Here is a 13,785-nt window from a genome sequence, read left to right on the forward strand (position 1 = left end):
AATCTAGTTGGTACTTTGGGGGGTCAAAAGTAAAAATTTCCCAGTAGTTTTCACAAGCGACGTGAAAAACAAAAGAAAAATTAAGGAAAAACGGGAATTTTTACGCAAAATCTGTTTTCGAGAAAATCGATTTTGGTTTTTGGTGTAACTCTAAAACAAATGACCGTAGGGACATGAAATTTTGACTGAATGTTTATATTAGCATTTTCTATACATCATAAAATTTTGAAAATATTTTGACTCTTTTTGAGCTGTTTACGGCCATTGTCAGTTTTCAATTTTTTTAGTTTTTTTTTCTATAAATATCAATAACATTTTATCTGTTGAGTAAAAAAGCTTGAAAATTTAATAGAAGGCTCCTAGGTTATTGTTTCAAAGGCAGATGAAAAAAATTAAAAATCCTTAGTCACAGTTTTTAATTATAAGCATTTAAAGTTCAAATTTTGACAAAATACGGAAAAATCACGAAAAATAGCAAATTATTTTGAGTTGAGAATTCATAAAAATTTTTCTTTTTAAATCTAAGATTTGAAAATGTAATATAAGATTACTCATAAGTTTGTCTACCTTTATCAAAAAAAAAATGTCTAGAAGAAACTTAAATTAAATTTTTATGAGCGTCTGAAATTTATATTTTTACAACATTTGATATTTACTCGATTTCTCATGTAACAATTTTCTTATTTTATTGTAATTAAAAAACGAATGACTGTAGATACTTAAAAATTTCACTGAATGTTCATATTAGCATTTTCTATACACCATAAAATGTTGAAAATATTTTGACTCTTTTTGAGCTGTTTACGGACATTGTCAGTTTTCAATTTTTTTAGTTTTTTTTTCTATAAATATCAATAAATTTTTATTTGTTGGGTAAAAAAGCGTGAAAATGTAATATAAGGCTCCTGATATGTCGTTCCAATAGCAGTTGAAAAATATTAAAAATACATAGGCACAATTTTTTTTTATAAGCATTTAAAGTTCAGATTTTGACAACATTTATCAAATTTATAATTTATTAATTATTTTGTGGTTAAAAATGTATAAAATGTTTAACTTTTATGGCTAAAGATTGAAAATTTAAAACAAGGCTCCACGTAAATAGGTTATATATAAATTACTTTATTCACAATAATATCATCAAATATACTTGGTAAAATCATAGGCTGACTGACCGTTTTCGCTCAGAATCGTTATTCTTATACAATGATATTATATCATTGAATTCAAATTTAACACCATCCATTACAGTGACCCACTTGTAACCTACTGTACAGCAGAGCGACATCCACTTATCCACCTTTTTTAATAATATATTATATTAATTTTATATTGTTGTTACTTGATATTTTTCAGTGGTGGAGTTTACAGTAAAAAAGGGTACTTGTATATCTGTACAGCAGAGCGACACCCACTTGCCCACCTTTTTACTTTTATTATTATCACAATCACCTTACTATTAGTTTTCATATTGTGCCAATTCATATGTAATGTTTTTCTTTCTTTGTTAAAGGGGTTTGACCCGTTGATTTTATATAAATAAATAAATATCTAATGCATTTAGTATTATGTCCTATTTATACAATTTTGTTTTAATTGTTATTTTTAAAATAAATATGATGACGTGTAGGTACATTATTATTATTCGTAAAAACCAATCTCTTGTGTGTTATGTAAATATCTTTATTTAATAGGTAATTTTAAATTCAAATGTTAGCAATTAATTTTAAATTGTGTTTATTATTATTACTATTAGCTTATAAAATATTACTTTTATACATATGTACTATTTTTGCATACTTTCTTTAAAATTAATTAATGAACAATATATACATAATAATATGGTACATTGTAAACATATAATTAATATTTTAATTATTATTTGTTCAACATTACTTAGGTACCTACATGGCTACATTTGGTAAAACATTTTTAAAGAACAAATCCAGTTTACCACAATACGATTATTGGTTTTATTTTTATTTTGGAACATTTGTATTTCAACGAGCTTAGAATGATGGTGTTTTATAATTTGTCAGTCGAACTTCAGTTATAGAATTTTAATCTTCACAATATTTTCTGTTTTATTTTTTAAACTTGTCAGCTGTATGACGTTATTTTGGTACTTAAGTACCTACATAATATAATCGCTCCTTCCTACCAAACAATTTTAATTACGCTATCGATCATTGAAATACGTGTTGCAACATAAAGTCAAAATTCATGAAATATGTTGTAAATTAAATTTAAAAGGACGCTACACGGCAATTTGTTGTCTCTGTCTTACAACTGCGTAACATAGGAAATGTGCGCTCAGCAGGTCAAATTTAGCTCCGTTAGATTAATAAATTAGAATGAATCGACCTATTATGAAATTGTATTGTAAGAACCTGAACATTATCTGTGTTTGTATGTGGGTTTTTTACGACATTTCAATTTTTAGTGAGTTACGCCTATTTAATATAATGTAGCGTAAATTAAAAATGCTCATAATTCACTTAAAAACTGAATTATGCGTAAAAAACCCTCATTCAATCACAGATAATATTCTTACCATCAAGTTTCATAATACGACGACGTTGATTCACTCAAATTTGCCATGTCACGCACATGTAAGACGAAGACAAAGAAATTTAACCGTTTAGCGTCCTCTTGGTAATTTTCAGCGATACTTGAAATTAATATTTTTAGGCACTAGAAAAAAAATTGTAATCTCAGGATTACGTAATACATTATGCTGATTGCTTCTATTCCTACCTTATACCTATAAAGATATTTTTCATCTCATTTATTAACGGGCAACGGCAGTATCCTGAAAAACTATTACGGCTATCTAACATAAAATCCATAACTAGTAAACTTTTAGCGCTAGTCTAGTGTTATTATTCAGAAACACAATTAAAAACATATTGTTGCGGAACAAATAATGATGAGCTGAGGCAAAAATGTAAAATGTTCTTACGCTAATTGTCGACAATCACTCTAGTGAGTAGATTTATTATGTACCATATTATCAAGCCTGGGCATAGGTAAGCGAGTTAAAAAGTTGAAGTTAAGTTAATTTTAACTTTTTTAATTTAATTTTCATTAATTAATTTTTTTTAACTAACTTATTTTAATTAATTTAAACTTAATAAATAACGAGTTACTTTTAATCAAATTCAAGTTAAGTTAACTTATAAATAATTAAATAATAAATATAATAAAAATAAACATTATTATAGATGATGCATATTACATAACCATTTACTAGAATAAGAAACTAGAAATATAGTTAAATCTATTTATTGTCCCATCAACCAAAACTCTTCAAGAAAAATAACTTAATTATACATCTAGAGATAGCCATTTAGGTGTATCGTATATGGTATATATAAAGATATACCATACCATACTACGCCATTCGTGCATATTGTAATAATAATAACAATAATAATTAATAAATACTAATGAGCAGTGGCGTATACATAACTTTTGTATGGGGGGGGGGGGGGGATCAGTTGCAAACAAATTATTATGGAACAAAAATACCTAAACCTAGGTATGTGCACATTTAAATACCTAATAAATGATAAAACATATATATATTCAATACATTTTATTTTAAATTCTACAAGTAGTTATATGTAGTTATGACTTATTCGTACAACTAATGAGTAATAACTATTAAGTAATATGATATTATATTATTATAATTTATATTGACATAGATACAATCATACAAATCACAAATGTACAACTCTCAAGAACATAATATTATTAAATATTCTCGTCAGTATTTAGACCAGTCAATTGACGGGGTGTGGAGTGGTCGGCGAACACGATGCGTATCAAAAAGTTGCCGACATACATATATCTATTTTGTCATGAATGAGAATACATTTTTCTCCAAGGTTTATGGATAATATAAAGGTATATTATATAATATATAATATATTATCTATAAACCTTGATCTTTCTCAAGCATTGCCGTTGTTATGATAATTTATTTTGGCGGGGGCGCACAAAAGATTAGACCGGCCGGCGCCCAGCGCCGAGGACATTGGTCTGGTGTTCTGTGGCTTCGTTATTATAATATTATAATCGTCGAGGTAGTTCGTCGACGTCGTGACTGGGTAGAATTGGGTGAAGCGACCCGTAGTCTTAGTCGTCACTACCCGGGCCCGTTGAGACGAACCACCAGAGTGCGGTCTGCGGCCGTGCGCAGTCTTGTGTGGCCCGTCCTTGGACCATATATATTATAGTATATGATCTAAGGGCCCGTCACAATATTATGTTATCATAATTGAGTTCGCGGCAAAGATAACGTAAGATTACTTTCTATACCGTGGTTACATACCTATTAAGCCGTTATTTTTCCAACCGAATTTGTTTACAGTTTATATTATACTTATCTATGCTGCAGTTGTATACGTCTTGTACAACAACTACTGCGGCTGTAAGTTGTATAGATTATAGAATAAATTATCAGTCTGTCACTCGCCACTCAGAAGGAGTAAAAGGACGGTTTGTGAAGATCAAAATTCAAAATCGATGTCCATGATAAACTGAATAGACGCACGTATAGTGACTACTATTTAACCTTTTAACCGAGTCAGACTTCACTGGAGCGATCACGTATTCACATCATTGCATTAGAACGACGATATCTTTTTGTTAAAATAGTTTTAACTGTAAAATCATCGAAAATGTCCAACGTTTGTATTCTGTGTGAGAAACCAGTTCTCAAGTATTCAGTCTCCAAGATGTCTGTACACACGTAAGTCTCGTAAATATTTACCCTAGCGTACGGGGACAAAAACATTCTAGTCTAATTAGTTGTATTTTATTTTGTGTTAGATTTCCATCGTGTCCGAAAAAACGGCAGATCTGGCTCGACCTGTGTAAATTAGCCAATGAAGAAGTCTTACCAAACCGTAAAATATGTTCATTTCACTTTGAGCCAACATGCTTCAAAACTGGTTTAAAAAGGCGTTTACTTTATCGTGATGCTGTACCAACAATTTTTGGAAATGGCCATGTAAAATCAACAAATTTGCCATTAAAAATTGCAAAAGGTATTATACATTTTTCTTCTTTTAATTATTTTATGTGGGATGACGATTACCAATTCTACAAATGAAGTTTTCGCTCTAATGGTTATAGATGCCCTTTGTGTTTGTACATTTACAGCGATTTATAGTATTACATTTTAATACAGTAATAATATTACCTAATCGTAAGTGGCCTAAGTAGTGGTCATAATTGTTGTATATTCAGCATTGAATGACGTATGCTACATGTAGTACCTATAAGTATCATAGTAACTGTCTATCAGTCATTAGTGAGTAGACAATTTCTAATGTACATCATAACAATTTATACAGGACTATTAAAATACGTTCAAATATTATATTAGTAATTTACAACAATCAGTGGCGACTTTTACTTTTTATTTTCTTGACTCACATATAATATTTTTTTACCACTTAAATATACTTTTTTACCACTCCAAATACTGAATTATTACTTTGTTAGTAGTAAATAATAGATATTTAATGAAGTAAAGGTATATACAGCAAATAACAGAAATTGTAGTCACCCTTATAACGGTTATACATATTATCCTCATAGTAAATGTATCTCTTTGTGATTTTTTTCAACAGAAATCTATAATAAAAATTCCAAATTAATTGTAAAATAAAATTCAATAAATAGGTACATTAAACATATTTTTAAACATTTTAGCAACGACTTAGAATTTAAATATGTTACAGATGATATTAATGTTTGCAAAGTAAAAAAACGCTTTTACAACAAACTGGCTGTTAGAATAACATAGTAAACAACATTATTTCAAACAACTAAAAAGTACTTATATTATTCAAAGATTGAAATACTATGTGGTAAATTAATGTTTATTTCTGTATTAAGATTCTATTATTATACAGTGTTCACCGTCGGAATTTATTTATTAACATTAAATATTATTTGGTTTATTTGATATTAGCTGGTTAGTGGTTTTATAAATACTGACGTTGTGGCTAATCGTAGGAATTTAGATAATCCTGACAAAATCTTTTACATATAAATAATACCTATACATTTGTTGGGGCATGTACTATATCCTCGAAAATTAAAAATGACCATTTCCACCAATCTACCTGCTATGGTAAAATCATTATAATATTTTCCATATTTTTGGAATAAATTTTGTGTTTTCAGGTACTTATATTTGTATGTAATAAATTATCAGTATTATAATCTTTACAATATGTTGAATGTTAGATACTATAAAAATAATAATAATAAAAAAAATCACAAAAGATACATATAAATTATAATACATTATATTTTGTTATAGTTTCTATAAATAAAATAGTTAAAAATTCATTCCAAAAGTCAGTAATACATAAATACATAATATTTTGTTAATTTATTTAATGTAATTAATTGCAACACACTTAACATGGTGTAACACAGTTACACACCTGCGTGTGTTGTCTCCGTCTGACAAATATGTAACACAACAAATTTATGCTCAGCAGATCAAATTTAGCTCCATTAATTAAAAACTAGAGTGAATCGACCTATTATAGAACCTGGTGGTAAGTACATTGTCTGTGTACTATGCCTATGTTGTTTTTTTACGATAGTTCAATATTTTAGCATGGTATATATATATAATATAGCGTAAATTAAAAATGCTCATAACTAAAGACCGGATTTATATGTTTTTACATATCGTTACTGGGTCTATGCAGTCTTATGAGAGTAAAAAATGGGGATGATTTGTTCAATTCTGAATGCGTAGAAAAAAGTTTTTTTTGCATATTTGAGAATATTTTATGGGTTAGAGAATATTTAACTCATTTAGCATATTTTGGAATATTTTGTAAATTGTGAGAAAAAATTTGTATTTATTTTTAATTTTAATATTATTTTATCATTTCCAACTCTTACTAAAGTGCAATAATATTCCATTAGAATACACAACTTTAAATACCTAATAATTAACTCACTATTAATATAAAATTGAAAAAAAAAATTTTTAAATGCATATTAAAGTAAATATAATGATGTTTATTGATTATTTTTGCTTTTTTTTTAGTATATTTTGCATATTTTAGCATATTTTTTAAATTTTTAAGAGAATATAATGAGAATATTTTAAGGTTTTTTCGAGAATATTAGCATCATATTTAAGGTATTTTAAGAGAATATAAATCCGGTCTTTACTCATAACTCACTTAAACTGAATAATCATTGAAAACCAACATACAAACAGAGATAATGTTCTTACTATCAAGTTTTATAATAGCTCCATTCACTCACATTTTTAAATGATAGTGGAAACGGTCATTTCAAATTTTGGACGGGTAATTCACATTTTTTGATAACAAATACTTAAAGATTATTAGGTCAAAAACATGAAAATGTAATGAGTAGACAGTACAGTAGAACCTCGATTATTCTAACTAATTGGGACCGCACCTAGTTCGGATACGCAAAAGTTCGGATATTGGAAATATAAAATAAAAAATGTTTATAATATTATGTATTAATTATTTATTATTTGTATAGTTAAATATTTATTATTATTATTAATATTTTATTAGAATTACATTACATATTACATTACATTATCAGAAATACATTAAATTATTAGAAATACATTAGGTACATACATACATACATAATTAAATACATTAAATTTATTTTATTTATTATATTTTTTGACATAATTATCAATACCTGTCCGATACGAGTTTTCATGTTCGGATAACAGAACGTTTGTATACGCTAATTATAGTTCGGATAATAGAGGGTTCGTATAACGGAGGTTCGGATAATCGAGGTTCTACTGTACTTAAATATTAAAAGAATGAGAACCCCTATTCTAGTATACCTATAGTTAAGGTCCGCATCCTTCCTGCATATCTTTTTTATCTGTCGTTTGCTACATTTTCAAATAACACTCCATAAAATGTTAACATTTATCTGAAGTTTAAAAATTACATTGTTTCAGAAGAAATTGAAAAGCAAGATGCATCACATTTTAATTAAAAATAAGTTTCAAACAAAGCCATTTTTATCTACTAAAGAGATGTGCTTTAGAAAAATTCCCTATTTAAAAAATACCACTTTTACCATGTTTTATAGATTTTCCATTTTTGCATTAAAAATGTTATGTATGCTCTTGCCTGCTAGATTTTATAGTTTTAAAATTTGACCCTGTAGTAACTTTGAGTGGCCAATCCTTGTTATGTAGAATAAAAAATACTATACCAAAATTAAACATCTAAATCTTTCTTATATATTAACACTTGTACACATAAGTGTAATAAATAATAATTAGAAGTTACTTAAACTATTATCGTTAGATTTATTCATATGTAAATATATAATTTGTAACTTCATACCGTATACTCCCATAATGTAAATATTTTAAACACAGACTAATAACCAAGAAATTTAAGCCTTTATTTCTTAGTAAAAAAAAAAAAATAATAATAATATAATTTCAAATTTTGAAAAAGAGACATTTTTAATCACTATAATCTCTTATTAGATTAATTTCCAATGTGTCTACTATATTATCGATGGCTGCTGATATATGTGTAGGAAATGTATTTTAGTTAAGATTTGAAACTTATGGGTGCTAAGTAGTAAGTACATATCAACAAAATTTTATCATGGGAAATAATCATCAAATTAAAATGAAAATGATAAATCTAATAGGTACTCTGTTATATTAATGTCTGCAGCAGAAAATAAATTCACAATACAAGTTATTTTTCTGTTTTAGGAAGACCAAAAAATTGCACAAAAAATGGGATTGTTGTGCAGAATAGTAAGTCACGTATTTCATTAGCAAAAGCTGCTAGAAAAGTGGTTGCCGTTCAAAATCGTGAATCACGTGATGTTACACCAAGAGTAGTTACAAATGCAGATATTGATCGTATAAATAGTATTGTGGAAAGTCAAATAGACGAACTGAATGAGCTCGGAGGCTTTCTTATAGAACTAAAAAAGGAAAGATTATCACTTGCGTCACTATTGGAACTTCTTGTAAGAAAACAAATCACATTGGGTAACTCGATAAAAATATGAAATTAACTATATGTTGAAGCACTTTAAATAATCTATATATTTTATAAATTAACAAACTGTAAAAAAATTTTCCTTTATTTAAATTAATTTAATCTTATTTTTAATTTTTTTTATCAATATTGTACAATCCAAGATGTTTTTTATGTGTTTAAATTTAACATAAGATCATTTAGTCTTTTATATTTGGCATCCATATGTTTTGTATAAAGGCTCTTTTGGGGGGAAGCATAAGTGAACAAATGCTTTGGGACAGGAAAATAATTAGGTAAAATTAGTTTTAAAAAAAAAATATTATAAAAATATTATAAAGTTAATTAAGTTTTAAAACTACATTTTTCATTATATTTTACCAGGAATGTGTAAATGCGGTACTGTTTATTTTGTAATTTATTAAATAATTGCATTTATTTATTTATTTCATTTTCTTTTTTTAATGACCTGTGAAAAAAGAAATATTACACATTGAAAAGATTGTTAAAAAGTGTTGAAAAATCTCTAATCAATCATCCACAAAGTAAAAAATTGGTGTTAAGATTTTAGAGGAAGCATAGTTATATAATTTATTAGCCCAGAGAAGCAAAATTTGTAAACCAGATTTGTTAGTACAATTTCTGAAAATTGTTTGATGTAAAATCTGAGACCAGTCTGATTTTTATTTTATTTTTTTGCCATTTTCTACACAGGGTTTACTATTGTCTCTATATAGTTTTAAGCTTTCCATATCCAATAATTTTATGTATAATGTCTAATATATAAGCATTATGTAAGCATACTCGTCCCACTTTTAACCCTGAATAAACCCTGAATAATATTCAAATTTGTAATTATTTCATGTGAATTTAAATTTAAATCACAAATAATACTACATTTTTAAACGGGGCGTTTAAGTGGACTCTTTTTAACCGCCATCAGAGACCCCCGTCGCCCAACACTATATGAACCATGATTGCTCAATTATTGTAAGTTTTTAAATTAAATGTTATTACACCTTAAAAATAATATATATATTATATAATCAAATGTATCTGGACCGACTAACTGATCAACGTAGATCCTAAACTATGATAATTAGAATCTTGAAATGTTCATGATACCTTACGGTACATAAAAGGTACAATTTATAAGCTATATAGCCTATAATGCTAATATATATAGGTAGTTATTGTACATAGTACCTACTACCTACAGAGAAAACATGGTACAAAAATGACTCAAGTTATAATGTATTACTTATAATTTATGTAAACAATAAATAATTATAATATGACGTATACACACTGAAGTTACTGTAGGTTTTAGGTTTATTTACATTGTCCATAAATTCTATATAGGTATTAGGTAGGTATATAGTATTTACCTATAACCAGTGGTATAGTGTTCGGAACGTTCACTAAAATAATGAATTCGTTCACGTTCACGTTCAGTGCTAAAAAAAAGGAACTTCTTCACGTTTAAATTTTTATTTTATTTTATTTTATTTTTATATATTGTTTAAATACAAATACAAAATTGTGGAAATAATAATATTATTGTTGTTATATGCCCAGGCGTTCCCTCTGGAATTGCATGTATTTTATTTTTATAATTCGTAATATATTATATATCATAATAGTATTATCAATCAGTATTTATTAAATAATAAATAAATTTGAACGTTTTAAAAATCGTTCAAATTCATTAAATATATAAACGTCGTTCACGTTCACGTTCTATTTGAAAAAAAATTAGTGATGTTCACGTATAACTAAATATGAACGTGAACGCGTGAACGAGCATCATGAACGACGTTCTTTCATAATACTGTAGAATATAATGTATACCTACCGTCACCGGTATTAATAAAAATCCGTAATTTATTTGTTATACATATTAAGTGTACCTTCTTATAATTACTATATAAATTGCAACAAAATTTAGAATCGTTTTTATGGATTCCTAGGTAGGTACTTACTTTAGGCACTTACAAGTTACAATAACACTTTTCTCTTAAGGCACCCCGTGCCGATGCCATTTTGTCCTCAAAAATACACTCTGCGGGAATAACGATACCGCCTTGTAAAATAAACCAAATTTCATAATTTTTTTTTTTAATTGCTAGAGGGAAATATTTTACAGCCCGCATCTATTTGAAACAACATATTTTAATTTTTAACGGTTCTTTTAACTATTTGTATTATTTGACGTATCGATCATTCGGAATATTTTAGATTCTGAGCGAAGCGATGAATGTATTGATTCTACAATGATGTGTGTTTTTTTTTTATTTTTTTTTAATTTTTTTTAATTTTTTTTTTTATTTTTGTGTCTGTCATCACCTTTTAGGACAGTAAAAGTGCTTGGATTTTTTTCAATAGTAACTTTTCTGATAGGAAAGTGAATCTAGTTGGTACTTTGGGGGGTCAAAAGTAAAAATTTCCCAGTAGTTTTCACAAGCGACGTGAAAAACAAAAGAAAAATTAAGGAAAAACGGGAATTTTTACGCAAAATCTGTTTTCGAGAAAATCGATTTTGGTTTTTGGTGTAACTCTAAAACAAATGACCGTAGGGACATGAAATTTTTACTGAATGTTTATATTAGCATTTTCTATACACCATAAAATTTACAAAATATTTTGACTCTTTTTGAGCTGTTTACGGCCATTGTCAGTTTTCAATTTTTTTAGTTTTTTTTTCTATAAATATCAATAAAATTTTATCTGTTGAGTAAAAAAGCTTGAAAATTTAATAGAAGGCTCCTAAGTTATTGTTTCAAAGGCAGAAGAAAAAAATTAAAAATCCTTAGTCACAGTTTTTAATTATAAGCATTTAAAGTTCAAATTTTGACAAAATACGGAAAAATCACGAAAAATAGCAAATTATTTTGATGATAATTCATAAAAATTTTTCTTTTTAAATCTAAGATTTGAAAATGTAATATAAGATTACTCATAAGTTTGTCTACCTTTATCAAAAAAAAAAAAAATGTCTAGAAGAAACTTAAATTAAATTTTTATGAGCGTCTGAAATTTATATGTTTACAACATTTGATATTTACTCGATTTCTCATGTAACAATTTTCTTATTTTATTGTAATTAAAAAACGAATGACTGTAGATACTTGAAAATTTCACTGAATGTTCATATTAGCATTTTCTATACACCATGAAATGTTGAAAATATTTTGACTCTTTTTGAGCTGTTTACGGACATTGTCAGTTTTCAATTTTTTTAGTTTTTTTTTCTATAAATATCAATAAATTTTTATTTGTTGGGTAAAAAAGCGTGAAAATTTAATATAAGGCTCCTGATATGTCGTTCTAATAGCAGTTGAAAAATATTAAAAATACATAGGCACAATTTTTTTTTATAAGCATTTAAAGTTCAGATTTTGACAACATTTATCAAATTTATAATTTATTAATTATTTTGTGGTTAAAAATGTATAAAATGTTTAACTTTTATGGCTAAAGATTGAAAATTTAAAACAAGGCTCCGAGTAAATAGGTTATATATAAATTACTTTATTCACAATAATATCATCAAATATACTTGGTAAAATCATAGGCTGACTGACCGTTTTCGCTCAGAATCGTTTTTCTTATACAATGATATTATATCATTGAATTCAAATTTAACACCATCCATTACAGTGACCCACTTGTAACCTACTGTACAGCAGAGCGACATCCACTTATCCACCTTTTTTTATTTTTTATTTTATAATCTTTTAAATATTGTATCTATAAGTAAAACTCGTAAAAATGACTCCTAATAATATAATAATTATTATTAATAATATTTACATTATCGTCAAAATATTATTAGGAAACGTAATATATTTTATTTCATGGATATTATATAATAGGTATATAATATAAAATAAAATATTATTGTTATTGTTTGAAAATTATAATATAAATATTAAAAAATTAGGTGTCGCTCTTCTGTACAGTAGGTTACAAGTGGGTAATGGATAGTGTTAAATTTGAATTCAATGATAACATATCATTGTATAAGAAAAACTATTCTGAACGAAGACTATGATATTACCTACTAAGGATATTTTATGATATTATTGTGAATAAAGTAATTTATAATAATAAAGTAATTTTCATCAAATGTAAATAAAACATTTTCCTTATTTGACAGACATTTTTAAACTTTTTTTGAGCTATTTATAGCCTTGAGAGATTTTTGTATTTTTATTAATTTTTATTAAAATTGTCGTCAATAATTTTTTGTTTGGTCAAAAAACTTGATAATGCAAATCTAGGTATTAATATTTTAAAAATATTAAAGATATGTACCTACCTATGCAAGATTTATTTTATAAGCATTTAAAGTTCAAATTTTGATGAAAATATGAAATTCTTTAATATCTCGAAAATGTATACGTTAAAAAATTATAAAATGTTCAAGGTTAGTCTTATTGGTTTAGATACCTTACCCTTACACATATTCACTAGATTTCAATGACAGTCTATGTATGATTTAAAAGCAAATAGTCAATTTTTGTATCAGTCAATATAGGCGAAACTATAAAATGTCATTAGAACAGGCCAAATGATAAATATGAAAAAAATTCTTAATATTTAAATATTAACCATTGTCTTCATGTCCACCTTTTTATAATTTTGCAAAATCTCATATGGGGTTATTTTTCTGTGGTTATATTTCCTGGGGTTATCGGTAAGTACCAAAAAAACAGCTCTA

The 13,785-nt window shown here is 26.6% G+C and overlaps 1 protein-coding gene across 1 annotated transcript; it reads left to right on the forward strand.

Annotated features, from left to right (window-relative positions):
- Window positions 1-4,267: 4,267 nt before the first annotated feature.
- LOC132934566 (uncharacterized) lies at window positions 4,268-9,504 on the forward strand. The gene is made up of 3 exons (XM_061000882.1): window positions 4,268-4,759; window positions 4,840-5,057; window positions 8,789-9,504. The coding sequence occupies exons 1-3, from the start codon at window positions 4,689-4,691 to the stop codon at window positions 9,091-9,093; spliced, it is 594 nt and encodes a 197-aa protein (XP_060856865.1). The 5' UTR covers window positions 4,268-4,688; the 3' UTR covers window positions 9,094-9,504.
- The last annotated feature ends 4,281 nt before the right edge of the window (window positions 9,505-13,785 follow it).

This window comes from Metopolophium dirhodum, chromosome 1, assembly GCF_019925205.1.
Source record: "Metopolophium dirhodum isolate CAU chromosome 1, ASM1992520v1, whole genome shotgun sequence".
Lineage (NCBI taxonomy): Eukaryota > Metazoa > Arthropoda > Insecta > Hemiptera > Aphididae > Metopolophium > Metopolophium dirhodum.

Excerpts from the sequence above, each read along its gene's own strand:
- LOC132934566 (XM_061000882.1), top strand. The coding sequence starts at position 4,689 with ATGTCCAACGTTTGTATTCTGTGTGAGAAACCAGTTCTCAAGTATTCA. Across the intron at positions 4,760-4,839 it reads TCCAAGATGTCTGTACACAC|ATTTCCATCGTGTCCGAAAA; the intron begins GTAAGTCTCGTA and ends ATTTTGTGTTAG. Across the intron at positions 5,058-8,788 it reads GCCATTAAAAATTGCAAAAG|GAAGACCAAAAAATTGCACA; the intron begins GTATTATACATT and ends TTTCTGTTTTAG.